General features: G+C 38.7%; 1 protein-coding gene across 8 annotated transcripts in view; it reads left to right on the forward strand.

Moving 5' to 3' along the window:
* The window catches only part of CXHXorf23 (chromosome X CXorf23 homolog), a 56,481-nt gene extending 31,159 nt beyond the window's left edge, over positions 1 to 25,322 (forward strand). For 4 of the 8 annotated variants that reach the window (XM_018043911.1, XM_018043915.1, XM_018043913.1 and 1 more), the window contains 5 exons: positions 115 to 230; positions 10,217 to 10,331; positions 12,362 to 12,457; positions 15,150 to 15,305; positions 24,283 to 25,322. In XM_018043911.1, coding sequence (XP_017899400.1) covers positions 115 to 230; positions 10,217 to 10,331; positions 12,362 to 12,457; positions 15,150 to 15,305; positions 24,283 to 24,312 — 513 coding nt within the window. In that variant the 3' untranslated portion in view covers positions 24,313 to 25,322. Of the gene's footprint in view, positions 1 to 114; positions 231 to 10,216; positions 10,332 to 12,361; positions 12,458 to 15,149; positions 15,306 to 16,499; positions 16,619 to 23,474; positions 23,504 to 24,282 lie in introns of all 8 variants that reach the window. The other 4 variants (XR_001917573.1, XR_001917574.1, XM_018043914.1 and 1 more) reach the window with 4 other exon arrangements.
* Positions 25,323 to 25,790: the final 468 nt, after the last annotated feature.

Raw genomic sequence — 25,790 nt, forward strand, 5'->3', positions numbered from 1 at the left:
CAAGATGAGTAGAAGATAACTTATTTAGGACTTTAACTTAAGGTTCTTGTTCAATACAGTCTTTGTGCAACTAACAGTAATGTGAATGGTTTGTCTTCTGTCAAAATTCCTCAGACTCTGGTCAAAATAATAGATCCAAGTGACCTACGACATGACATTGAAAGAAGGAGAAAAGAACGGTTACAGAATGAAGATGAGCACATTTTTCACATAGCTAGTGCTACAGAGAGGTAATCAGTAGATGAAAAACATCCTCTTATCAGAGAGCTTTTGGTTTTAGCATATTTTCCAATTTTGTGTGTGTGATGGTAATTTTCACTTTAGTGTAGGAATTTAATCCTTCAAATCCATGTCATATGTTTATTAAAATGTTTCAGAGTTATTCAGTGGTCATCATGTGCTATTTCACTGAAATAATAAAAATTATGGGATAGGTGAGTATTTGAGGTCTTTGTAATGTAGAGAGAAGTGTAATAGCTTTTTTAATATCAGCAAGGAGCAAATACCAGCAAATATATGGACTATTTGGCTCAAGCCGATTGAAACTCTGACACATTCTGCCTTTTAGATTTTGGTATTCTTTGAATAATCCAAGATTTCCTGAGGTTATTGCTGTCCTCTTTCAGAACTCTTCATGGATGTCTGTCCATGAAGCAGAGGCAGGTGTAGTAGATAATGCAGAGGAGACCTGGGTTTGAATCCTACCTCTGCCAATTTATAAACTCTTTGCTCTTGGGCAAACTTGCTTAGTTTTCAGAGCCTTTTCCTCTAAAAAGTGAGAGTAACCAGTTTATGTTGGACAGGTTAAAAATATCACATGAACTGACACATGTGATGTACTTAATGCCATGAGTGGCACATTGACTATCAGTAGATCCTTGTTTTTTGTTCCCCACCCTGTACCTCTTTTTAGGGCTTCTGAGTGTTCTAGAGTGGTCGCAGTTAATCTCTAGTTCTGAAAACTATGTAGAACTCATGGCAACTCTGGGACCCCATATGATTATGAGGTATGATAGAACAGGACAAAATTTCCAGTTCACTCAAGGGTCCTTAAGTTACTTGGATCTCTCAGAAAGTGAGAATGTATGAATAGAAAAGGCTAGTGCTAATTCTGTTTCCACAGTCCTTAGTTTCAAAAATTAATATATTTGACTAGACTTTTAAGTCATGTCTATGGGTAACTAGGTCAAGATACTGGAGCTTGTTTAAAACTGGAATTGATACTGACAGTTCAGTTCAGTTCAGTCGCTCAGTCGTGTCCGACTCTTTGCGACCCCATGAATCGCAGCATGCCAGGCCTCCCTGTCCATCACCAACTCCCGGAGTTCACTCACACTCACCTCCATCAAGTCCGTGATGCCATCCAGCCATCTCATCATGGGTCGTCCCCTTCTCCCCCTGCCCCCAATCCCTCCCAGCATCAGAGTCTTTTCCAATGAGTCAACTTTTCGCATGAGGTGGCCAAAGTACTGGAGCTTCAGCTTTAGCATCATTCCTTCCAAAGAAATCCCAGGATTGATCTCCTTCAGAATGGACTGGTTGGATCTCTTTGCAGTCCAAGGGACTCTGAAGAGTCTTCTCCAACACCACAGTACAAAAGCATCAATTGTTTGGCGCTCAGCCTTCTTCACAGTCCAACTCTCACATCCATACATGACCACTGGAAAAACCATAGCCTTGACTAGATGGACCTTAGTCGGCAAAGTAATGTCTCTGCTTTTGAATATACTATCTAGGTTGGTCATCACTTTTTTTCCAAGGAGGAAGCTTCTTTTAATTTCATGGCTGCAGTCACCATCTGCAGTGATTTTGGAGCCCCAAAAAAATAAAGTCTGACACTATTTCCACTGTTTCCCCATCTATTTGCCATGAAGTGATGGGACTGGATGCCGTGATCTTCATTTTCTGAATGTTGAGCTTTTAGCCAACTTTTTCACTCTCCTCTTTCACTTTCATCAAGAGGCTTTTTAGCTCCTCTTCACTTTCTGCCATAAGGGTGGTGTCATCTGCATATCTGAGGTTATTGATATTTCTCCTGGCAATCTTGATTCCAGCTTGTCCTTCTTCCAGTCCAGCATTTCTCATGATGTACTCTGCATATAAGTTAAATAAGCAGGGTGACAATATACAGCCTTGACGTACTCCTTTTCCTATTTGGAACCAGTCTGTTATTCCATGTCCAGTTCTAACTGTTGCTTCCTGACCTGCATACAGATTTCTCAAGAGGCAGGTTAGGTGGTCTGGTATTCCCATCTCTTTCAGAATCTTCCACAGTTTATTGTGATCCACACAGTCCAAGGCTTTGGCATAGTCAATAAAGCAGAAATAGATGCTTTTCTGGAACTCTGTTTGGAATTAATTAAAAGATGGCAAAACTGCGTGTTGAGGCATATGAAATAATTGAAAATAAAATAGTTAAAATCTTGTTTCTTGGTGGGTAATCTCCAGTTTCCTATATGACATGGCATGACTGCTCTTTAGTGACACAAGCCCTGTCATGCTTTTCTTGACTTAGCAAGTGTAAGAGACTCAGGGTACCAAGAAAAAAGGGTTTTAAAACAGATTTTAGATAATCAACATATTATAAAGACCATGTGAGGCTTCAGAATATATCTTTACCCTTTGAGGTGATGAAGAACTTGAGCAATGGAGTTTGACCTGAGTTCAATACCTGGCTCTGTGGATACCTAGCTATGTGACTCACCTTGGACAAGTTACTTAATCTCTGTTTTCTTCAGCTGTAAAATAGAGATAAGAATTATACTTACCTCATGGCGGTGGTGAAGATTAAGTAAAGTGATGCATGTAAGCTGCAGAGTAGCTAGTCAGCATTAAGTATTATTAATGTTAGCTTTGAGGATAGCGTTGTGTGGAAAAATGTCTTCCGGCAAGATGTCTTTTGCTGGATCTGTTGAGCTGTCTTATTTGTATTAGGTGGCTAGTGTGTCTTGGAGCCATGAGAATTTTTTTTTTAGATATTACTTACCATAAAAGTCACCCTTTCAAAGTGAACAATTCAGTAGTTTTTAGTATAATCACAAAGTTGTGCAACTGTCACCACTATCTAATTTCAAAACATTTTCATCACCCCCAGAAGAAACCCTGTACAATTAGTTGTCACTCCCTATTTCTTTGTCCTTCCAGCCCCTGACAGCCAATAATCTACTTTCTGTGTGTATGGATTTGCCTATTCTTGACATAATTACAGTTATATAATGTGTTTCCTTTTGTGACTGGCTTCTTTCATGTAGTACAATGTTTTTTATGTTCCTCCATGTTGAGCATGGACTTCCCTGGTGACTCAGTGGTAAAGAATCCACCTGCAGTGCAGGAGCCGCAGGTTTGATCCCTGGGTTGGAAAAATCCCCTGGAGGAGGGCATGGTAACCCACTCCAGTTTTCTTGCCTGGAGAATCCCATGGACAGAGGAACCTGGCAGGCTATAGTCCATAGGGTCACAAAAGAGTCAGACACAACTGAAGTGACTGAACACACACACACACGTTGAGCATAAATAATCCTTTTCTGGCTGAGTAATGTTCCATTGTATGTATTCACCACATGTTTATCCATTCACTGGTTGATGGTTATTTGGATTGTTTCCACTTTTTGACTTTTGTAAATTATGATGCTGTGAACATTTGTATGCAAGTTTTAGTGAGGACATAGGTTTTCACTTCTGTATATACCTAGGATTGGAATTGCTGGTTCATATCATTACTATGTTTAACTTTTTGATGAACTGCCAGTCTGTTTCCATAGTGGGTGCACCATTTTACATTCTTACTATCAAGGTGTGAGGGTTCCATTTTCAGCACATCCTCACCAACAGCTGTTATGGTTCATCTTTTAAATAAGATAATATAGAATCTTTAATCTCTCATTTTATCCTAATTCAGTCTCCTTGTTAACATAAGGAAAACTTTTTGTTTTATCCTTTTATAGAAATTTAGTTTATTGAAATTGACCTCACTAATATTTTTCTATAAACCTTTTTAATCAAGTCAGTGTATAGATTTCCATAGAAATTCAGAAGAAATGAAATATTACAAAATTATGTCATAGGATATAACTGTTTCTCTCCTATGCAATATTTTTTTCCTGTTAAAAGTTGTCTGTAGGCTCTGCGTCTGTGTTTACTCACCACTGTATCCCCACTGCCTTGGGCTCAGTTCATATTTGTTGAATGAAAGATTTTCCAAAGGTGTAGACAGGACAGAGACACTGAAATCATAATGCATTTAGATCTGGATCACTTTTTATTCCCTGATACCTTAAAGTCTTTCCCAAGCAAGCCTCACACCAGGGCATTCTGTCTCATCTCTAAGACCCTGTTGTTCTCTGTCTTTTCCTACTTTCAACTGGTTTATTACCCTAAAGTCTCTATGTCTCCTCCTGACACACTATTTCTCCCACTTGTCACCAGCATTAATAAGTTCCCTACAGTGTCACTGAGGTGCTGTCTTAGAGGGGCGTGGTATGCGTGTGATAAAGCAGCTTCAAAATACTATCAGTAGACTTCAAGAGAACATCAAACTGCCTAGATTTTCTTTTTATCTAGGTGGGTTTTAGAAAACATCAGTTTTTATTTTTGCTATTATAACAGTCTGTATCTACTGAACTAGAGTTAACTTTGTTCAGTTCAGTTCAGTTGCTCAGTCGTGTCCGACTCTTTGCGACCCCATGAATCGCAGCACGCCAGGCCTCCCTGTCCATCACCATCTCCCAGAGTTCACTCAGACTCACGTCCATTGAGTCCGTGATGCTATCCAGCCATCTCATCATGGGTTGTCCCCTTTTCCTGCCCCCAGTCCCTCCCAGCATCAGAGTCTTTTCCAGTGAGTCAGCTCTTCGCATGAGGTGTCCAAAGTACTGGAGCTTCAGCTTTAGCATCATTCCTTCCAAAGAAATCCCAGGGCTGATCTCCTTCAGAATGGACTGGTTGGATCTCCTTGCAGTCTAAGGGACCCTCAAGTGTCTTCTCCAACACCACAGTACAAAAGCATCAATTCTTCGGCCCTCAGCCTTCTTCACAGTCCAGCTCTCACATCCATACATGACCACTGGAAAAACCATAGCCTTGACTAGGCGGACCTTAGTCGGCAAAGTAATGTCTCTGCTTTTAAATATACTATCTAGGTTGGTCATCACTTTTCTTCCAAGGAGTAAGCGTCTTTTAATTTCATGGCTGCAGTCACCATCTGCAGTGATTTTGGAGCCCCCCAAAATAAAGTCTGACACTGTTTCCACTGTTTCCCCATCTATTTCCCATGAAGTGATGGGACCAGATGCCATGATCTTTGTTTTCTGAATGTTGAGCTTTAAGCCAACTTTTTCACTCTCCTCTTTCACTTTCATCAAGAGGCTTTTTAGCTCCTCTTCACTTTCTGCCATAAGGGTGGTGTAATCTGCATATCTGAGGCTATTGATATTTCTCCTGGCAATCTTGATTCCAGCTTGTGCTTCTTCCAGCCCAGTGTTTCTCATGATGTACTCTGCATATAAGTTAAATAAGCAGGGTGACAATATACAGCCTTGATGTACTCCTTTCCTGATTTGGAACCAGTCTGTTGTTCCATGTCCAGTTCTAACTATTGCTTCCTGACCTGCATACAGATTTCTCAAGAGGCAGGTCAGGTGGTCTGGTATTCCCATCTCTTTCAGAATTGTCCACAGTTTATTGTGATCCACACAGTCAAAGGCTTTGGCATAGTCAATCAAGCAGAAATAGATGTTTTTCTGGAACTCTCTTGCTTTTTCCATGATCCAGCAGATGTTGGCAATTTGATCTCTGGTTCCTCTGCCTTTTCTAAAACCAGCTTTAACATCAGGGAGTTCACAGTTCACATATTGCTGAAGCCTGGCTTGGAGAATTTTGAGCATTACTTTACTAGCATGTGAGATGAGTGCAATTGTGTGGTAGTTTGAGCATTCTTTGGCATTGCCTTTCTTTGGGATAGGAATGAAAACTGACCTTTTCCAGTCCTGTGGCCACTGCTGAGTTTTCCAAACTTGCTGGCGTATTTAGTGCAGCACTTTCACAGCATCATCTTTCAGGATTTGAAACAGCTCAACTGGAATTCCATCACCTCTACTAGCTTTGTTCGTAGTGATGCTTTCTAAGGCCCACTTGACTTCGCATTCCAAGATGTCTGGCTCTAGATTAGTGATCACATCATCATGATTATCTGGGTTGTGAAGATCTTTTTTGTACAGTTCTTCCGTGTATTCTTGCCACCTCTTCTTATTATCTTCTGCTTCTGTTAGGTCCAGACCATTTCTGTCCTTTATCAAGCCCATCTTTGCATGAAATGTTCCCTTGGTATCTCTAATTTTCTTGAAGAGATCTCTAGTCTTTCCCATTCCGTTCTTTTCCTCTATTTCTTTGCATTGATCACTGAAGAAGGCTTTCTTATCTCTTCTTGCTCTTCTTTGTAACTCTGCATTCAGATGCTTATATCTTTCCTTTTCTCCTTTGCTTTTTGCCTCTCTTTTCGCAGCTATTTGTAAGGCCTCCCCAGACAGCCATTTTGCTTTTTTGCATTTCTTTCCCATGGGGATGGTCTTGATCTCTGTCTCCTGTACAATGTCACAAACCTCATTCCATAGTTCATCAGGCACTCTATCTATCAGATCTAGGCCCTTAAATCTATTTCTCACTTCCACTGTATAATCATAAGGGATTTGATTTAGGTCATACCTGAATGGTCTAGCGGTTTTCCCTACTTTCTTCAATTTAAGTCTGAATTTGGCAATAAGGAGTTCATGATCTGCGCCACAGTCCGCTCCCAGTCTTGTTTTTGTTGACTGTATAGAGCTTCTCCATCTTTGGCTGCAAAGAATATAATCAATCTGATTTCGGTGTTGACCATCTGGTGATGTCCATGTGTAGAGTCTTCTCTTGTGTTGTTGGAAGAGGGTGTTTGCTATGACCCGAGCATTTTCTTGGCAAAACTTTATTAGTCTTTGCCCTGAATGAATTCCGTATTCCAAGGCCAAATTGCCTGTTACTCCAGGTGTTTCTTGACTTCTACTTTTGCATTCCAGTCCCCTGTAATGAAAAGGACATCTTTTTTGGGTGTTAGTTCTAAAAGATCCTGTAGGTCTTCATAAAACCGTTCAGCTTCAGTTTCTTCAGCGTTACTGGTTGGGGCATAGACTTGGATAACTGTGATATTGAATGGTTTGCCTTGGAGACGAACAGAGATCATTCTGTCGTTTTTGAGATTGCACCCAAGTACTGCATTTTGGACTCTTTTGTTGACCATGATGGCTACTCCATTTCTTCTGAGGGATTCCTGCCCGCAGTAGTAGATGTAATGGTCATCTGAGTTAAATTCACCCATTCCGGTCCATTTTAGTTTGCTGATTCCTAGAATGTCGACATTCACCCTTGCCATCTCTTGTTTGACCACTTCCAATTTGCCTTGATTCATGGTCCTGACATTCCAGGTTCCCATGCAATATTGCTCTTTACAGCATCGGATCTTGCTTCTGTCACCAGTCACATCCACAACTGGGTATTGTTTTTGCTTTGGCTCCATCCCTTCATTCTTTCTGGAGTTATTTCTCAACTGATCTCCAGTAGCATATTGGGCACCTAATGACGTGGGGAGTTCCTCTTTTGGTATCCTATCATTTTGCCTTTTCTTACTGTTCATGGGGTTCTCAAGGCAAGAATACTGAAGTGGCTTGCCATTCCCTTCTCCAGTGGACCACATTCTGTCAGGCCTCTCCACCATGACCCGCCCGTCTTGGGTTGCCCCGCAGGCATGGCTTGGTTTCATTGAGTTAGACAAGGCTGTGGTCCTAGTGTGATTAGACTGACTAGTTTACTGTGAGTATGGTTTCAGTGTGTCTGCCCTCTGATGCCCTCTTGCAACACCTACCATCTTACTTGGGTTTCTGTTACCTTGACGTGAGGTATCTCTTCACGGCTGCTACAGCAAAGCACAGCCGCTGTTCCTTACCTTGGACGAGGGGTATCTCCTTACCGCCGCCATTCCTGACCTTCAACGTGGGATAGAAGATCTTTTAATCATATATTCAACAAATATTTATATATTAATGTCTATGTTCTAGTCACTGTTCTGAGCACTGACTTAGAACACTGAATTTTGACTGTTTTAAGTGTAAGATTCATTGGAACTAAGTACATTCACTGTGTTGTGCAGCCAATACCTCCAGAACTTTTTAATCTTCTCCAACAGAAACTCAATACTAATTGAACAGTAGCACCCTATCCCCCCGACTCCTAGCCCCTCATGTCTCTATTGACATCTCTATGAATGTGCCTATTTTGAATACTTCATATATATATAAATAGAATCATGCAATAATTTTACCTTTCAGTCTGACTTATTTCACATGGCATAATGTTTTCATGCATGTTGTATCATGTGCCAGTATTTCATTAAAATAATTTATTCCTTTATAAAGCTGGATAATATTCCATTGCATGGATATGCCACATTTTGTTTATTTTTTGATGAACATGTGTCTGTCTTTTGGCTATTGTAAACCATGCTGCTGTGATTGGTATTATCATATTTTTGATTATAGCCATCCTAGTGGGTTTCAGGTAGTTACCTGTAGTTTCGACTTGCATTTCCGTGATGACTAATGTTGTCAAACATTTTTTTCATGTGCTTTTGTGTGTTTCTTCTTTGAAGAAATATCTATTCAAATCCTTTGCCCATCTCTAAACTGGATTATCATATTTTTATTATTGAGTAATAAATTCTTTTTATATTCTGGATAATACCCCTTTATCAGATACATGCTTTGTAAAGAGGATTTTTAAAGTCCATTGTTTTGTTTAAAGTAGTAGTAGTACAGGTATGATTACTGTTAATATTTAGTATATTTCCTGTCATTTTTTTCTGGGCATATACATGTATATTTTAAATAAGTGAAATTATCCTCAGTATTTTACTTCGCCCCTTGCTCTTGACTTACTATCATATTGTGAGCATTTTGACAGAATGTAAGGTTTCTTGACATTTTAAAAAATCCTATGTGGCTATTTCATGTCAGGTTCCAGGAACAGAGCTGGGACTATAAAACAAGCTATTGGCAGTGTCTCCTCTGAAGAAATTGTACCTTGCTTGGTGAGAAGGCACACCAGTAGTTCCAAAAACAAGTGATACTTGTGAAGACCCCAAAGTGCTATATGTAGACAGAGCAGGGGCCCCTAGTCCACTGCAGAGGGGACTGGGAAAGCCTTCTTGGAACAGGTTCAAGTGAGGCTCACTCTTGAGTTTGATCTGAATTGGAAGGAAATTGCAGCAGAGGAACTGGTTGGGCCAGCGTGTAGAGGCAGATGATTTTGTGGTGTGTTCCAGGGGCCGTGTAGAGCTGATGTTCCCACAGTTTGGTGTGGTTGTTGGGGAGGTTAGGATGAAGCAGCTGGGCGAGGCAGCAAGGGTGTGACCAGAAGGGCCTTGGTGGTCAGTGAGGGGGCGTGTCGATTTTGTCCTTGTGTCAGTGGGGTCCTGTAGCAGAGCTGCGTGAGGCCGAGGCTGTGAGCTCTGCTTGCCACAGAGCAGGAAGGGTCTGAGGAGCACTGTGGGAGAGGTGGGATGTGACAGAAAGAGAACCCCTTGAAGGCTCTGGGAATGAGGCCAGGGGTCAGAGGAGAAGCCAGGGAATGACCTCCCTCCCGGGTAGAGCTGCTCAGGAATAACCCTTGGGAGCCTCCAGAACTCACTTCAAAAGGAGAGGGGAGCCAGGGTACAGAGGCCCCAGCTCTACCAGTGAGAAGGCCCAAGTTGCTCACCCGCCTCTTCTCTGGAACTTTACCCACTGAGTCTGTTGGCCCAGGGAGGGCTGTCCAGTGCTGCCAAAGGCTCAAGAGCTGTGACTATCTTCCCTCAGAAAACATACAGTCTGTGTATGATTTCAAGAGTTACAGCCCTAGGAAGCCTGTCTTTGGATTCCAGATTAAGAACCCTGGTCCTCAGAATACTATTTTCCCCTGTTGCTAACTTCCAACTTGGCTAACTAACGTCCATAGAAAAATGAAGAAATGAGGGTTTTAGCCCTCGTAACTATTATTTGTAATTTTAGAAGTGATAGATAATTGAGTTTTGTTGTTGTTGTTGTTTTTTACTGTCGTGCTGGTTTGTTTCTGAAGGGTGTAATTTGATTTCTCTTGTTTATTTGTTGGATAAACATAAACTAATAAAAGATTCTTATTTTCTCTTTCATTTTATTAGGAGTGATCAGCATTCCAGTTTTTCAGAGTTGAAGGATACTCATGTTGATGAATTCCAAAAACCTACATCTTTTGAAAAATCAAATTTTAGAAAATTTATTCAGAAACCTTCCTCGGTAAGATTGTATGCCCAACTTTTTTGTTTTTGTATGTTCCATTTTCCTTCTCACATGAATCTTTAGGTACATGGACCACCAATGTTTTTCATGTTTGTAATTGTTTATTAATAAGTGTTATGATTCTGTTGTTCAATGTTAATATTCTGTTAAGGCTTATAGTTATTATGACCAAAGAAATGGTCATCTCATTTGATTTAGCAGGATTTTACTGCATGTATTATAGAATTAGGTTTTTTAAACTTTTTGGAACAACTTTATTAAGGCTTATTTTGTATACCATAAAATTCATCCAGGGAAGGCATACAATTTAATGATATTTTATTAATTTACCAAGATGTGTGCCATCACTATAATCCAGTTTTAGAACATTTTCATCACCCTTATTAGATCCCTCAAGCCTGTTTATTTATTCCTTGTTCCCACCCCCAGCTAACAACTAATCTACTTTCTGTTTTTAAAGATTTGCTTTTTCAAAGGGCAGCTCACAGAATGGCAGCTGCCTTCCATAAGAGCAAGCAGGTGACAGCTAGAAAGGTGGAAGCAGTGTCTATTTGTAACCTAATCTTACAAGTGATATCCCATCACTTCTACCATGCTCCATTTGTAAGAAGCAAGTCACTAGATAGAGCCCACATTCAAAGGCAGTAACATAGGGACCTGGATACTGGACTGTGGGGATGATTTGGAGCCTCATCAGAAGCCTCCTGGTACAGTCTTCCCACTGGCCCCTTCATGTACAGAATACACCTCCTCCCTCTCAAGGTCCCCCACAGTCTCATCTCATTACATGTATCTTTTTGCAGTTACTCAAATATACAGACTTAGTTATATATAAACTCAAGATGACTACTAGGAAAAGGATTTTATATGACTTTTCTTGAACTGGGGAGAGAAATAAAGATGTGAAAGAGGAAAATTTGTGAAAAGTAGACTCCATAGCAAATGGAATAAATAGAAGGTTATAAGACTGTTATTTTGGAAAAAGAAATCCATCTTCAGAATGGGCCCATATTCTATGTTCCCATCAAAGGCTTCATGTTCTTTGTAGTTACAGTCTTAACACTCTGCCTTCTAGAGAAGGAAATGGCAACCACTCTAGTATTCTTGCCTGGGAAATCCCATGGACAGAGGTATCTGGTGGGCTGCAGTCCATGGCATTGTAAAAGAGTCAGACATGACTCAGTGACTAAACAACAACTATAAACATTAAAGCAACTCCTAAAATAAAAAATGTATTGATAATAAGTGGAAAAATAGAGAATATAAAAATCACACACACACAACACACACACAAACACACACACACACAAATACTCTGCTTTCTGATACTTTCTTAGTCATGGCAGGAGCATCTACTTAAAGCAGGAGCCTGAGTCAGCAACACCTCCTCATACAACACTGAGAATTTATGTTCTCGGTCAGTGGGAACTTTAGCAATTCCTAGTAATAATGGATTTGTTTCTCTTCTGGATGCCTTGAGTAAATACTAGATTTACAGTCCCATTTTCTAAAAGTCACAGACTGTGTTAATGCAAAAGTGTGTATTTTGTTAACGCTTCTCACATTCATGAATTAAACTAGCCCTTCACAAACTAGCATAGGTTACATGAAGGAATATGTGTGTATGTTCGTACAGCTAAGCTACATGTTCTGTGTTCTTAATCCCATGCATTTAAAAATGTATATTTTGGGGGACCTTCCTGGGTGTCCTGGGGAAGGAAATGGCAACCCACTCCAGAATTCTTGCCTAGAGAATTCCATGGACAGAGGAGCCTGGTAGGCTACAGTCCATGGGATCGCAAAGAGTCAGTCAGAGCGACTTCATTTCACTTCACTTCCTGGGTGTCCAGTGATTAAGACTGCACTTCCAGTGTAGGGGGGGTGCAGGTTCGATCCCTGGTCAGGGAACTAGGATCCCACATGCCATGAGGCACAGCCAAAAAAAAATTGTGTATTTTTTGAATGTTGAACTTTTAAAAATAAAATTTAAAATATATTAACCCATACTAATAACTTTTTTCATGCAGAATGATACTATGCAGAGAAAAGATGTCATTACTCACAGACCATTTGAAGTTGAGGAAAACCATCAAAATACAAGAGGCTTTAGAAGACCTTTTAAGGTAGAGTGCGATTTTCCATCTAATTCCTGCTTTAGGTTTTTGCTTTAGAACATAATGTTCTAAGTGTTAGTAAATTAAAAGCTCTTTATGTGATTTTTTGAAGTAATAGCTTTAGTATTTCTGGATTATAGTTAACTGTAATCAGTTTAATGATGACCCCTTTCCTCAGAATTTGATTTTCAAATATATTTTACCTGTGGAACCCTTTTTCAAATATTACGTGGAAACTCAAATACATAAAACAGATCTAGATGAAGTGGCTCTTGGAGAAGGCAATGGCACCCCACTCCAGTACTCTTGCCTGGAAAATCCCACGGATGGAGGAGCCTGGTAGGCTGCAGTCCATGGGGTCGCTAAGAGTCGGACACGACTGAGCGACTTCACTTTCACTTTTCACTTTCATGCATTGGAGAAGGAAATGGCAACCCACTCCAGTATTCTTGCCTAGAGAATCCCAGGGATGGGGGAGCCTGGTGGGCTGCTGTCTGTGGGGTCGCACAGAGTCGGACACGACTGAAGTGACTTGGCAGCAGCAGCAGCAGCAGATGGAGTGGCTCTAGGTGGAGAGGCAGACGGATCTTGCCCCGTTACCTCTAAGATGTAATCGCATAGTTATAGAACCTTCTCCAGGATTCACCGATTAAGAAACCCTGCCCTTAGACACACAACCCTCACAGGTCTTCCAGATCATCAGAGAAAGTCTCTGGTCCCACATGCATTGTTAAAACATGTTCATCGCATTACAATTACTTGTACAGCTATGTCTGATGTCAGTGTTACTTTTAATCAACTGACATGTTTGTTTTTCTAGAACAATTCATGCCTCAAACATGGAATAAGAATTACAGTGCAAAGTATTATATTTCTCTCTCCTTGCTGTCGGAAGTTGGGGTGCTTTTAAAATCCATTTTGACTGAATTGCCTACCTATGATAAATCCTTTTTTCATATTTTTCCCACTCAACAGTGTTTCTTTCCCCTCCCCTAAAAAACAAAAGAACCTGAGGGTTTTTTGGTGAAAGTAGTAGGCAGTTTGGCTAGAGCAGTTAGCTCACTAGGAGAAAGTTAGTATGACCAGAAAGGTAGTATAAATGATCTCCAGACCATAGACTAGGAGTGTACTTGAGTGATCTGTTAATACCTTGGCTTCCTAAGTCAAAATTTCTAGATGTCAAAAGATTTTTTTCAGTGGGAATAACACAATTTGTAGCCATTGCCTAGATAAAATTTTTAACCAATGGTTCATGTTCCTAAAAGCATGTGTGACATTAGGTTTTCAAAAATAAAAAATAGAGGACTTCACTGGTGGCCCAGTGGCTAAGACTCCATGCTCCCAATGCAGAGGACCTGGGTTCAGTCCCTGGTCAGGGACCTAGATCCCTCCCACATGCTGCAACTGAGAGTTCTCATGCCACAACTAAAGATTCCACATGCTGCAACTGAAAAGATCCCACATGCCATAATTAAAAGAACCTGCTTGCCAGCAACAAAGAGTGACTGAGACCCAGCACAGCCAAATAAATAAATATTAAAAGATAATAGCTAGGGCCATAGAATATATAAACATGTTTCATACCATCTTTTAATCTGTTGAGCAATGAGGTATAAAACTAAAAATGTAATGTCTGTATAACTCAGAGACAGTGTAGGAAGACTTTCAGATTTAAGTGTTTCCTACATGTTGCACTTCTCATTGGTCATATGTACTTGATTGTAGTAATTCTTCTAAGACTTGTAAGATCTATTTCCTGTTATCCATTCTCCTTAAGGGAAAATTCTTTAACATTAAAAGGAGATGAAATAATCCTTCCTAAGAAAAGGAGGTATTTCATTAAAATTTACTTTTTACATAAATTGGACTAATTCAGAGTCAGATAGTAATCACCTTATTAGATATGTAAAAATGGGAATGTAAATCACAAGGTTAGCTCTGATGTATCAAGTTATAATTCTGTTTTACTTGAAATTGTTTGTAGCCTTAAGAAAATAATAGGCCTGGCATAAATACTTTTTAATAAACTCTTCTTGATTATGCATTATGTACCCATTTGTGAAATCATTGTAGAAAGAGAAATCTACTTAATTTTAAAAATTACTCCTTTGTAAGATACCAGTTGTATATTTCCCACATGAGACATACAAATACTCATTGTCCTCTATGTCTATTGTAATACTGGACAGTATACAGGCCAGGAAATGTCTTGTTAAGTATAGCTCTTATCTTGGAAATACGTGCAGCAGTGGGATTTTTATGGTAAAGAAAGATTGACTCAAAATTACTGACAAGGATAAAGTTAAGAGAGTTTTTGATTCTCAAATAGATGTTGATACTTAATGTCTTCCTCTACCCATTTGGGATTTGATATATTTCACTATGAATCAGAACAATAATTCTGAAGTTTTTAAAGTTGTGCTTTTCTTAGTATGATAAATTTCAAGAATTAAAAAATTTAACTTAGTTTAAAATATTCATTTTATATAAAATATTTTTTAAATTATTACTACAAAATGAACTAAGAAGCTAATTTGAGGAAAACATACTTTATTACTATCATTAACCTTTTCCCTTTAAATACCTGTAATACCTAGAATTAAGGGCAGCCCTAAGTTCCAGACCTTTTGCCCTTTCTTATACTAATAAAGTAGATTTGGAAGCTGTAGTTTTAACATTTAATTATTTTTTTCCTTTACAGACCAACTTTAGAGGTGGCAGATTTCATTTCCAACATAAATCAGACCTAGTACAGAAGAGCTTGTACATTCAGGCTAAATATCAGCGTTTACGGTTCGCTGGTCCAAGGGGATTTGTCACTAATAAATTCAGAGAAAGATTACTGAGGGGAAAAAAGGTTAGTTGGATTATTATCATTTAAAAATGTTAAGTGACTTTAGAACTCCTAAAGTATTTATGTTTAATAGATAAATTCAGTTTAAATTTTGACCTAAGAAGCAGCCTACATATCAAAGTTTTTATTGCATGATAGTTGAAGAAAAACTTAAGGGAATAATGGTAATAGATTTGTGAGACCACTTAATTTTAAAATGCCTTGGCTATTATACCGCAGATACTTTAAATATGCCAGCTGTTTGAACAGTTTACTTTAAAATTTCTGTCCTGTGGTTAATCTTTGAAATGGAAATTTGAGTAAAGACTTAGTATCTGATACATTTTAGCCTAATACAATGTGAATTTTCCAAGTACCAAAAAATATTGAATTGACTACATAAAAGTGGCACATAATTACAAAATACAGTAACTTTTCTTTTTTCCCCATTCGTTTTTTGTGATAAAATACATATAATAAAATTTGCCATTAACCATTTTTATACAATTCAGTGGCACTACTTATATTCACAGCACTGTGCAACCATCATTACTATATGCTAACTCTTACTTAAAAAGTTTCACTACTTGATAATTTGGATTGTGTACTCTTTAGTTGTGGATTGATTTTATTTAAACTTGCCATGTTGGCATTTGAAAATGCAGCATAACTATATAAAAGTAATTTTTGCAAATATTTGAAATGAGAACAATAGCATTTTACTGTTATGTGAGGCATGTTTGTCAATTTTTGACTCATTTTTGTTAATAATTTGTGGCTAATATTTTGAGAAGTAGATGTATGTCTAATGTTACTCTCAAATAATCTAGTTGTAGCTTTATAAATTTTCTAACCTTCAGTGTTCCCATAAATATTCATGCTGGTAAAGCCTTTACACTGAGCTTACTTAGTGATTTTAGTAAAACTTATTTTTCAAAATAAGTAGACCAGTAGAATGGAGTTAACAATTGATTTTTTTATTGAAGTTTTCGAGTTGAATAGAATATCTTCTGTAACTTCTCCCACCCTTCAATTTTAACTGACTACCTTAAAAGAGGTTTTTAATTTCACTGTCTTATCACTCTTAGTGTTATGAAAGCTGTCTCTTGTTTAAAAATGTGAGAGTGACTGAAGTCATTTTCCCCTCTCATACACTTCCCATATGTTGGATCAAGGTGCTGCTTCTCTTCCTGTCTCATGTGACAAGTTTCTTTGCAGCAGATCTTCTAGGCATGCGTCCCCAGTCAAAGGTGGCAGCCTGGCTGTTCTCAGGGAAGCTGGTCATTGATCCCCACTCGAGAAGGAAGGCTGAGGCAAGCCTTTTCCTCAATTGCAAGGTTGGGTTTCATGTACATAGCATGTGTTTGTCTTTTGTTAGCTCTGTGCAGAACTTTTGAGTGTTAGCTTCACTTAGCTCCATTTTTACCTGTTTTTTTTAGATGATTTTGGGCTCCTGAGTGCTCACTTGACTGTTTGCCTCAGCCTGCAGTGTCTGTATGCTCAGTGAACTTGCCCCATTTCCTCATCCTTTTCTTTGCCTCAGCTTGTTTCACTCCTGCTGGCCACCCTGTTCTTCCAGACCACATTGCCTGCCAGCTTTACTTAACAGCCTGTAGAAACCAGATATCAAGCCTTCATCTTAGGACATAACACGTTTGTCCTGGAAAGAGCCACAACCTGCTATGGGTCTCCAATCTCTAGGGCTTAGGCTTTTTGTATTATCTAGGATATAGCGGTTGTAGTTAGGGTCCCAGGCAGCTCGTGGCTTCACCTTCTTCTTGCATTTCACTGCCAACTGAGTGCTTTAGAAGTTGTCCCCATACACTAGATTTTTTTAATAAAACAGTGTCTACTACTATTTTTCTTGGGCCTACCATTCTGGGTACTACTTTAAAGATGTTTGTGTAGTAGCTACTTTGACATGAGCTTTTCCAGCATGGCTGCTGTCAATGCCTGCAAGTCATAGCCAGACTTTGTATAGATTTTTGTTTGAACTTAGGTCCACCTCTCTGAGCATGGCATGAAATCAAGCACTCTACTATTAGCACCCTTCTTGACAGTTGGGCTCCACACTCTCCTGAACTTTAGGGAAAGGAATGAGGCATCACAAACTGCTCTGTTTCTGTCAGGGTCTGAACTAAGGTACTTAAGACTAACTTCGCCTTAGAGATGTCCTAGTCGTATTGTGCTACTCTGGAATCCCATTCCATAGTACCAGCTGGTAGTTTAGACCTAGTCCTCCATTTTCCCTTGACTTTCTTGCCCTGCAGAAAAGAAGTGAAGTCCTGGAGTCTTTGGTTTCTTCCAGTATTGCTTCATCCCAAGCTTTAGCATTGGAGGTTGGAGGGCGGGGCGGGGGGGGCACTTTGAAGCTCCTGCCCTGGAGAGAAACCTTAGTCCAGGCAGCATCTGTACCCTGCTTTGGCTTTTTTGCCCTACTAAGGAGTTCATTATTTTCGCTTGGTTAATTAATTAATCTTGGTGTCCTGGAGCTTCTTGATTCTGAAATTAGATATGAACCAATGTATTTGCATATGCCTCGAAGTCCACTAGGAAGGTTTACAGTGATCTTGTCTGGATTCCTCACTCTCTGACCATGTTGAATTGATCATTCATAGCTTGACGTTCTTATCATGTTCATCTGTAGTACAGTCTGGTTACTGTGCCATCAGGCATGTGCTTCTTGTGTCCAGTACCAAACAGTTTCAGGGAGGAGCAGGGGAGATCGTTGATGTGCTCCTAATATATTTTGTCTGTTTACCAGAACTGTCATGGCTTCCCTAAAACTACTTCAGCTTCCTAGCTGCCTACGAAGTAGTAAGATTCCAAGGCAGTGTTAGGAACATGCAAAACTAAAATGCTTCCTCCTCATTCATCATGCACTTGTTATATTAACCCAATTCTTGCACCTAAATTCCATTTTATTATGTTTCCTTTGTCTTGGATTCTGTACTTGGGCTAGAAGATGAGGAGGTAGGAGAAGTTTCTGTTACCCCTGGAAAGAGACTTTTATCCACTGTCATTCATAAGTGCCCCCATGAAATATTCTTTGCTCATCATAGAAAGTTTCCAGAAACTCTTGAGGGTCTGTCTGACTATGTACCAGACTAGGACGGAGAAGCTATTCAGAATTCATGAAGCCTCTTTTGGGAACATTGCCTCTGAAAAACTGCATTTGGTCAGGAAAACATGCAGCTCCTCAGGGTCCTAGACTCCAGGAGTCCCCAGATACCTGTCAGCTCAGTGCCTACCAGAGCTCTTCCAAACGTGGATAAGAAGAGGGGAAGGAGAGAGCAGAAAGAAACACTGTGGGGAGGAAACTAGAGACTGGGATTCATGGTTTTGGGGGTTGGAAAAAAACACAGGGGTCATGAGGTACAAAGAGAGCAGGAACCAAGATCAGATGAATCAACAAGAACCTATTATGCTCCTGCTGTATCCCTCGAGTTGAAGGATGCTGGGGCACAAAAGAAGTAATGATTGTGATGGTTGCACAACTCTGTGAATACACTAAAAACCATTGATTGTATTTTTAAATGGGTGGACTATATGGTATGTGAATTACATCTCAAGATGTTAAAAGTAAAATCACACTGCTCTTCTCCTCAGACCACTGATTTCTCCTCAGGGTCCATAGCTCTCACAGCTGGCCAGCCAGGCTAGAAACTTGTCCTCCTCACCCTCCTAATTCTTTGACTACAATTGTCCCAGGTGTTCCTATTTGTTTAACTCATCTACTGTTCCAATTCACTGCATGTCATTCCACTCTGTGGATGTCTTATTTATTTCAGCGTTTTTCAAACTTCTTTTGCTTACATACCCTAAAAGTACAAAAAATTATCTACCTCCTTGTACATTTTTAGGTTGGTATCTAATACGTTTTTATCATAATTTTAATGTTATATAGGATATAATTTATGGCATATTATAAATAGAGAATCTTAGGTAAAATTGTTACATCATCATTTTAAATCTCTTTGGTGAACCTGCACACCACAGGAATTCGATAACTAGCATCCATTTTTTAAAATATGCAGACAAGCTTTTTTAACAAGTGAGAAATACTATGTCATTCCTTTTTTTTACCTTGAATTTGGATCCCATTTGCCCCATGGACTTTTAACTTTGAAAGTCTTTTAGTGCTCAGCAAATAAAATTTGACAGATAATATTAATAGATTTCTATGACTATTAGGTTGGATTGAATTAACATTACAGTTGATTACAATATTATAAATATATTACAGATTTTGTTAAGTAGTGATTAAACAAAAGTTTTATTGGAAATGCATTTCTCTTTTCAATTAGTTTGTGTGTTCATAGATAAATATTACTAGTAGAGTGTATAGGATAATATTGTTCAATTATCGATTCTAATGTATTTTTTCTTTTTGTAGATGTAAGTCCTGAGAAACCTTGTTTATAGGATTGTATAGATGGAAATGAAAGGACTTTTATTATAGCAGTGCCACTCAGTTCTTTGGACTCACTCTCAATTATAGGCCAGAAAATCACTTAGTGATCTGTTATCAAAAAGTATTTGAATATTCTTTTACTGACAGGTTGATTTTGTCCTCCTACAATTAAAATAAGGCAAAGAAATGGAAAGCATCTGACTTGCAGAAGTATGGTCTTTATAACTAGCTACTAGGGTTGATTCTGGAGAAGGCAATGGCACCCTACTTCAGTACTCTTGCCTGGAAAATCCCATGGGCAGAGGAGCCTGGTAGGCTGCAGTCCATGGGGTCGCTAAGAGTTGGGCATGACTGAGTGACTTCACTTTCACTTTTCACTTTCATGCATTGGAGAAGGAAATGGCAGCCCACTCCAGTGTTCTTGCCTGGAGAATCCCAGGGACGGGGGAGCCTGGTGGGCTGCTGTCTATGGGGTCGCACAGAGTCGGACACGACTGAAGTGACTTAGCAGCAGCAGCAGCAGCAGCAGGGTTGATTCACTTCACACCATCACCAGTATTTCCAGGTGCCCCTTTTTTGGAGAAGGGCCCCCAGGTAATGCAAAGTACTAAGATTCAGGATAAGAAGGTGTATCTTTTAGTATAAAAAGGAAGGAGATCAGCCTTAACCTATTGTACAGGCAGATTAATTATGGAAAGCAAGCACTGAGCATTTGAAGGTCTGGAAATTAATCCCCTCCAAACTGTCTGTATCCACATACACCCTGGAAAATCATCATATACCCCTAAGAGTATGTGTTACCCCAGTTTGATTGCTGACTTAGTTAACCATGCCTCTGTTGATGACTTAAAAAAGTTAAAGTCACTCAGTCATGTCCGACTCTTTGTGACCCCATGGACTATATACAGTCACATGGAATTGTCCAGGCGAGAATACTGGAATGGGTAGTTGTTTCCTTCTCCAGGGAATCTTCCCCACGTAGGAATTGAACCCAGGTCTCCTGCACTGCAGGTGCAGGATGCATTGTTGCTGTTGATGACTTAGGGATAGTTTACAGGTTTTCTTTTCTGTAAAACAACTGAGCACATTGACATTTTGGTATCTTGCCATGGCTTCATTTTTCCTCATTTTTGTTTTCACCAGAAGCACATGAAAGCGCCTGTTTACCTATGCCTAGCTAGCACTCCACATTATTAATCTCTATTACCCATTGTCAGTCTAATAGCAGAAAATAGTTCTCATATGCATATTTTTTCTGTGTTACTGGTCACTTGTATTTCTTCCCTCAGTTTCCTTATTTCTATGCTCTACCAGTGTTCCTGTTGAGGGTTGGTACTTTTTCTTACTGCTTTGTGGGAGCTTTTGATTTACTGAGGACATTAACCTGTTACGCATTTTGCTGCTATTTATTTTATGTTTGTCAGCTTTTATGGTGGCTTTTACATTACTGACCTGGTAAATTTTCATGAATCTGTCAGGTTAATCCCGTATCTTTCAGATTGCATATCATGTTTGTGCTTATAAAAATACTTTACTGTGTTTCCTTTAAGTAGTTTTGTGGTTGATTTTTTCAATATATAAATACTTGTTCCTTTTAGAATTTGTCTTTATGAAACAATATAAGGTCAGGATCTAACTTTTTTCCCAGTGGATGGTCAGTTTTTCTAACACTGCTTATTGAGTAATTTGTCCTCCCCTCCCCAACTGGAAATGCCACCTTTGCTGTGTGTTGCATTCTTAGGTATTCCAGGGCTTTTCAGGGAATCTTTAGAGCCTCTAACTTGCTCTCTCACCTCCTGTGATTTGTTTATTCTGTTCCTTTGCTAGTAACACAGTTAATTGTCCCCAAACACAGTCTGAGTCATATCACTCTTGTGCAAACATCTTCCAAGGATTCTGTTGCTTATTAAAAAAAAGAGACCAGACTTGTTAGCCAGGTCCAGCTCTAAGCTGCCTTTCTAACTACATTTTCCCATGTGCCCTGTGTTTTTGGAGCATAATATGTTTCATGTATTTTTATCTTTGTTCATGCTGTTCTCTTGACTAGAAATTGCCTCCAGATCCCCATTCTTTTCTTATTAAACCCCCTCTTTCCTTTTTAAGATCCACTGTAAAGTCTTATGAAAGCCCCCTCTTTAGCTCTTGCTTCATTTGGTCTCTAATTGTTGCTTCTTACCTTTCTATTTCCCCAAGTAGTTGATCAACTCCTTGAGGATAGAGGGAACCTCAATAGTGTCATGTCTGCCCCTACTACCTTTCATACAGTTTGTCTTTTAAAATGCTTATTGAATGGAATCTAATCACAACACACACAAACACATACACATCTATAGCTCTAAAAAGTTAGTGCACAGCAGCAGTTGTGTCAGGCGTCCCAAGAACCACCCCGGGTTCAGTGATTCACGAGGAGGAATCAGAGGATGCAGCCTGTGGTGACACTGGTAGCTGTGATGTTCAGTGGAATGCTGCACAGCACAGTCAGCACAGAGAGGTGCACGGACGAAGTTCAGAGGACAGTGGGTACAGGTTTTCAAGAGTCCCATCCCAGTGGAGTCACACAGGATGTGCCTGAGACCCCAAACAGTGAGCTGTTTGGGGGCACGTGTGAAATGTTGCCAAGCAGGGAATTTCATTAGAGACTCAGGGCCCAATGGTGGTAATGTAGGTAGCCCCCACCAGGCACATACCACATTCCAGACTCTGAGCTCTAGCTCAGAGTCTAAAGCAGATGTTCGGCATAGACCATGTTGTTTGCACAATTTATGCACCCATTGATGGTGAGAACTTCCTGAAATATAAGTTCTTAGATGCAAGCCAAAGGCCAGCTTTATAAGCAGGCCTTTCAAAGGATAGCAGTCAAGCATGCTATGTTCACTCTTTTCTGCACAGCCATATTTTTGAAGAGCTTGTTTCCACAGGTGGAAGTGCCTGAAGAGAGGTGGAAAAGATCAGGATGTTAGAGATGGTCAGGGAATATATCCTAAGTATTGTGATTTCTACTGTCTTTACCGAGGAGGGAAGTTGTAAGCTGAGTCTTGGAGAGCAGGACTTAGAAGCAGCTACAGCCAGAGATCCATTTTTGTCAGTAGAATGTAGAGTTGGATAGAAACAGGTATCCAAGTTATAGAGGACCTGGAAATCTGGGTAGAAAAGAGAGGACAGGAGGTGGTGGCAGCAGGACGTCTTCCTACACTGAGAAGGAGAAAACTGTCTAAGGTTGAGGGCTTGGTGGGCAGGTTCCAGGAGGAGGCAAAATGGAGGAAGACCAACAAGGAAATAACTGCAGTGACACAAGTGTCAAGTTATGAACACCTCGATGAGGGTGGTGCTCATATGTCTAGTTCAGCATTCTACTTAACATAGATTTTCAAATAACTGGAAGAATGTAGGGATCAATCTGAGAGTGAATGTAGAGGAAGCCATGTCAGGGGTGAAGGTGATGCAGAATAATTACATTTTTACAAACTGTTTAAGTTGAAGTTTTTCAGAATTATTACAGTTAATGTTTATTTTTAAAGTTGTTAGTAGGCAACAGATATTTTATTTGAAAATCAATGTAAATGCTATTTATATTATATAATGAGTAAAGAAATAGGATACAGTGAACTCTGGCTCTATTTAAAGGAATGATGTTGACAAAAATTATGTATGTATTTTGAACATTTCATTAATCAAAATAGAAAGAAGAATTTTCTCTCAGTACTGTTTTTGTTTGGAATTAGACGTTTCCATATGGATGTAAGTGCCAAAAAATAAATAAACTTTTAAATTTCTTTCAGTTTTAATAATATAAGATCCTAGTTAAAAGGTAAGGCTATATGTATTAATAAGTTTTTTAATGTCCCAGAAAAACATGCCATTCTACCATTTTTGCTCTTTTATTAATTGCATGGTCCTGTGTCCAGTTTGTGGTTGGTAATTTAATATTTTGCATAGCATCACAGTATAGAATTCACATTTGTTAAGTCGTAGTCTTATTGTTATTGTGAATTCCTTTTCCTGTGTTTATTGAAACCATACATCTTCGTACAATGTAGGTAACCATCCAAAAGCAAGAAAGTTTTAACCCCTCTAATAGCTTTCTTTGCTGTTATCAGTCAAGCTAGAAGAGTCCATGTAGTTTTAGAATTAGATACCATATGATGACAAAGATAAAGGTTGTGTGCGTGTCACATTGGGGTCTGTTTTTGAGGGACTAAGGTTTAAGAGTCTTGATTTTTCTGTCAGGGATGTCCCCAGTGAAACTCACCCAAGTAGCAAAATGCTGTTTTCATTAACTTACTAATACTAGCCTATTGAGTGCCATATATTTTCTTTGTCCTACTGACACCATTTGATAGCTGCTTTGATGTGTTTTGTTGTTACTTTCTGTCTTTGGGAATATATATATACACATATATATATGTGTGTGTGTGTGTATATATATATATATATATATATATATATAGCTTTGTGGGGATCTTGAGTACAAGTGGTAATATATTAATCAAAATATTTTGAAAATTGGAGTGTAAACAAAATTCTAGCTCAGATGTTTGAACCGACAATTCTTTTGAAGACCGTATTTCTCCTGTTTTCTCTCAATAGGAATATACAAACATTGACCCAGCAATCTAATTGGAAATTGTTATAAATGGAAACGACACTACAGGATGATATTTGGGAGCATCTTTTTATCAAGAGTTAGAATTGGCACTAAAGCACTAATACTGTAACTTTCTTGATAAAATAATTTTATTTTTCTGTAGTGGAATGCTGCAACTTTTTTACACTTAACAATTGCTTTTAAATTACAGTATTCAATTTAAAAGTTGTATTAACTACAGCTTCTTTTGCAGAAAGTCTCAAAGGGGCATTATTTGTTGATGCATTTTTCTCTGAGCATGGTTTCATAGAGAACTGAGTTATATCCAGACATTTCTATGTTGAAAGTTTTGCTTATGAAATAAAACAAAGTATGAATTGTATAGTGTCTGTACATGAAAGAACTTTAAACAGTGGCCTTACATAGCAATTTTTATATCAGATTTTTCTTTTTCTGATGACATTTGGCTTACAACTTGAAGTTTTCTTAAGCTTCTGAAGATCGAGGTCTATATACTTCATACATTTCATATTATGACATAAGAAAGCGCAAAAAAGGTGCTTCAAATTTTCCATCAGGTAGTTATGAGTGCACTGAATTTTTAGTAATTGGTTCATTCAGTTATTTTTCCACAACTATTTGTTCTTTTCCAGTTTCAAAATGCTATTGTGAAAAATACATGAAGGTTTTATAATCTATATATTCCATCTTACTTTCCCTCAGGGTAAGCTTGTGCGTATCATATTTTTAAAGGCTTTTAAAAAATTGACAGACAAAAATCTCATATTTGGAAATTGTACTTTACTACAGCATTACACATTTTGCAAGCACATATTATAAAGTGTTTATTTTCAGTTCAGTTGTATTGAGTACCTACTATGTGTAAGATAACATCGATGGGACTTTCAATGACATTTTAAGTCTCAATATCTTGTTTCTTTGTTTTCTGTGTTTTGCTTAATAATAATATACATTCCCACTTACATTTTTGTCAAATGTTTAATTGTAATGAAATAAAATACTATTGATCCTTCTGCTTGAAGCAATTACTTGCCAGTTTGTGAGAACATTAATTTCGTATGAGAATTACAGCCCTAGGTATGACCTGTTGATATTTAAACCACTGCTCTGTACTTACAAAAACCAAACATAATATACTAAAGGTTGAGAGACAAATGGGCATTCCTGGTTGAGCATCTCCTGGTCACATTTCTTTCTTACTGGTTTCACAGATCTTAAGAGGCACTATTCTGTTGGTGGTTTTGCTGCTTTTAAAATCTGATCGGTTGGCGAAATCTGGGTGAAGCGTACATAGGATCTCTGGATTATTTCTTATATCTACATGTAAAGTCAATATAAATTTCAGTTTTTAAAAGATCAGCCATAATCTTATCATAGAAAACTACTATAAATATTTTGGAGGATATATTTTTTCAATTAGAAAAACTATTAATTATGTAGATACATAATATGGACCATATTTTATCCAATAAACCCTACATTTTTCAGT

This window comes from Capra hircus, assembly GCF_001704415.2.
Source record: "Capra hircus breed San Clemente chromosome X unlocalized genomic scaffold, ASM170441v1, whole genome shotgun sequence".
NCBI classification, from domain to species: domain Eukaryota; kingdom Metazoa; phylum Chordata; class Mammalia; order Artiodactyla; family Bovidae; genus Capra; species Capra hircus.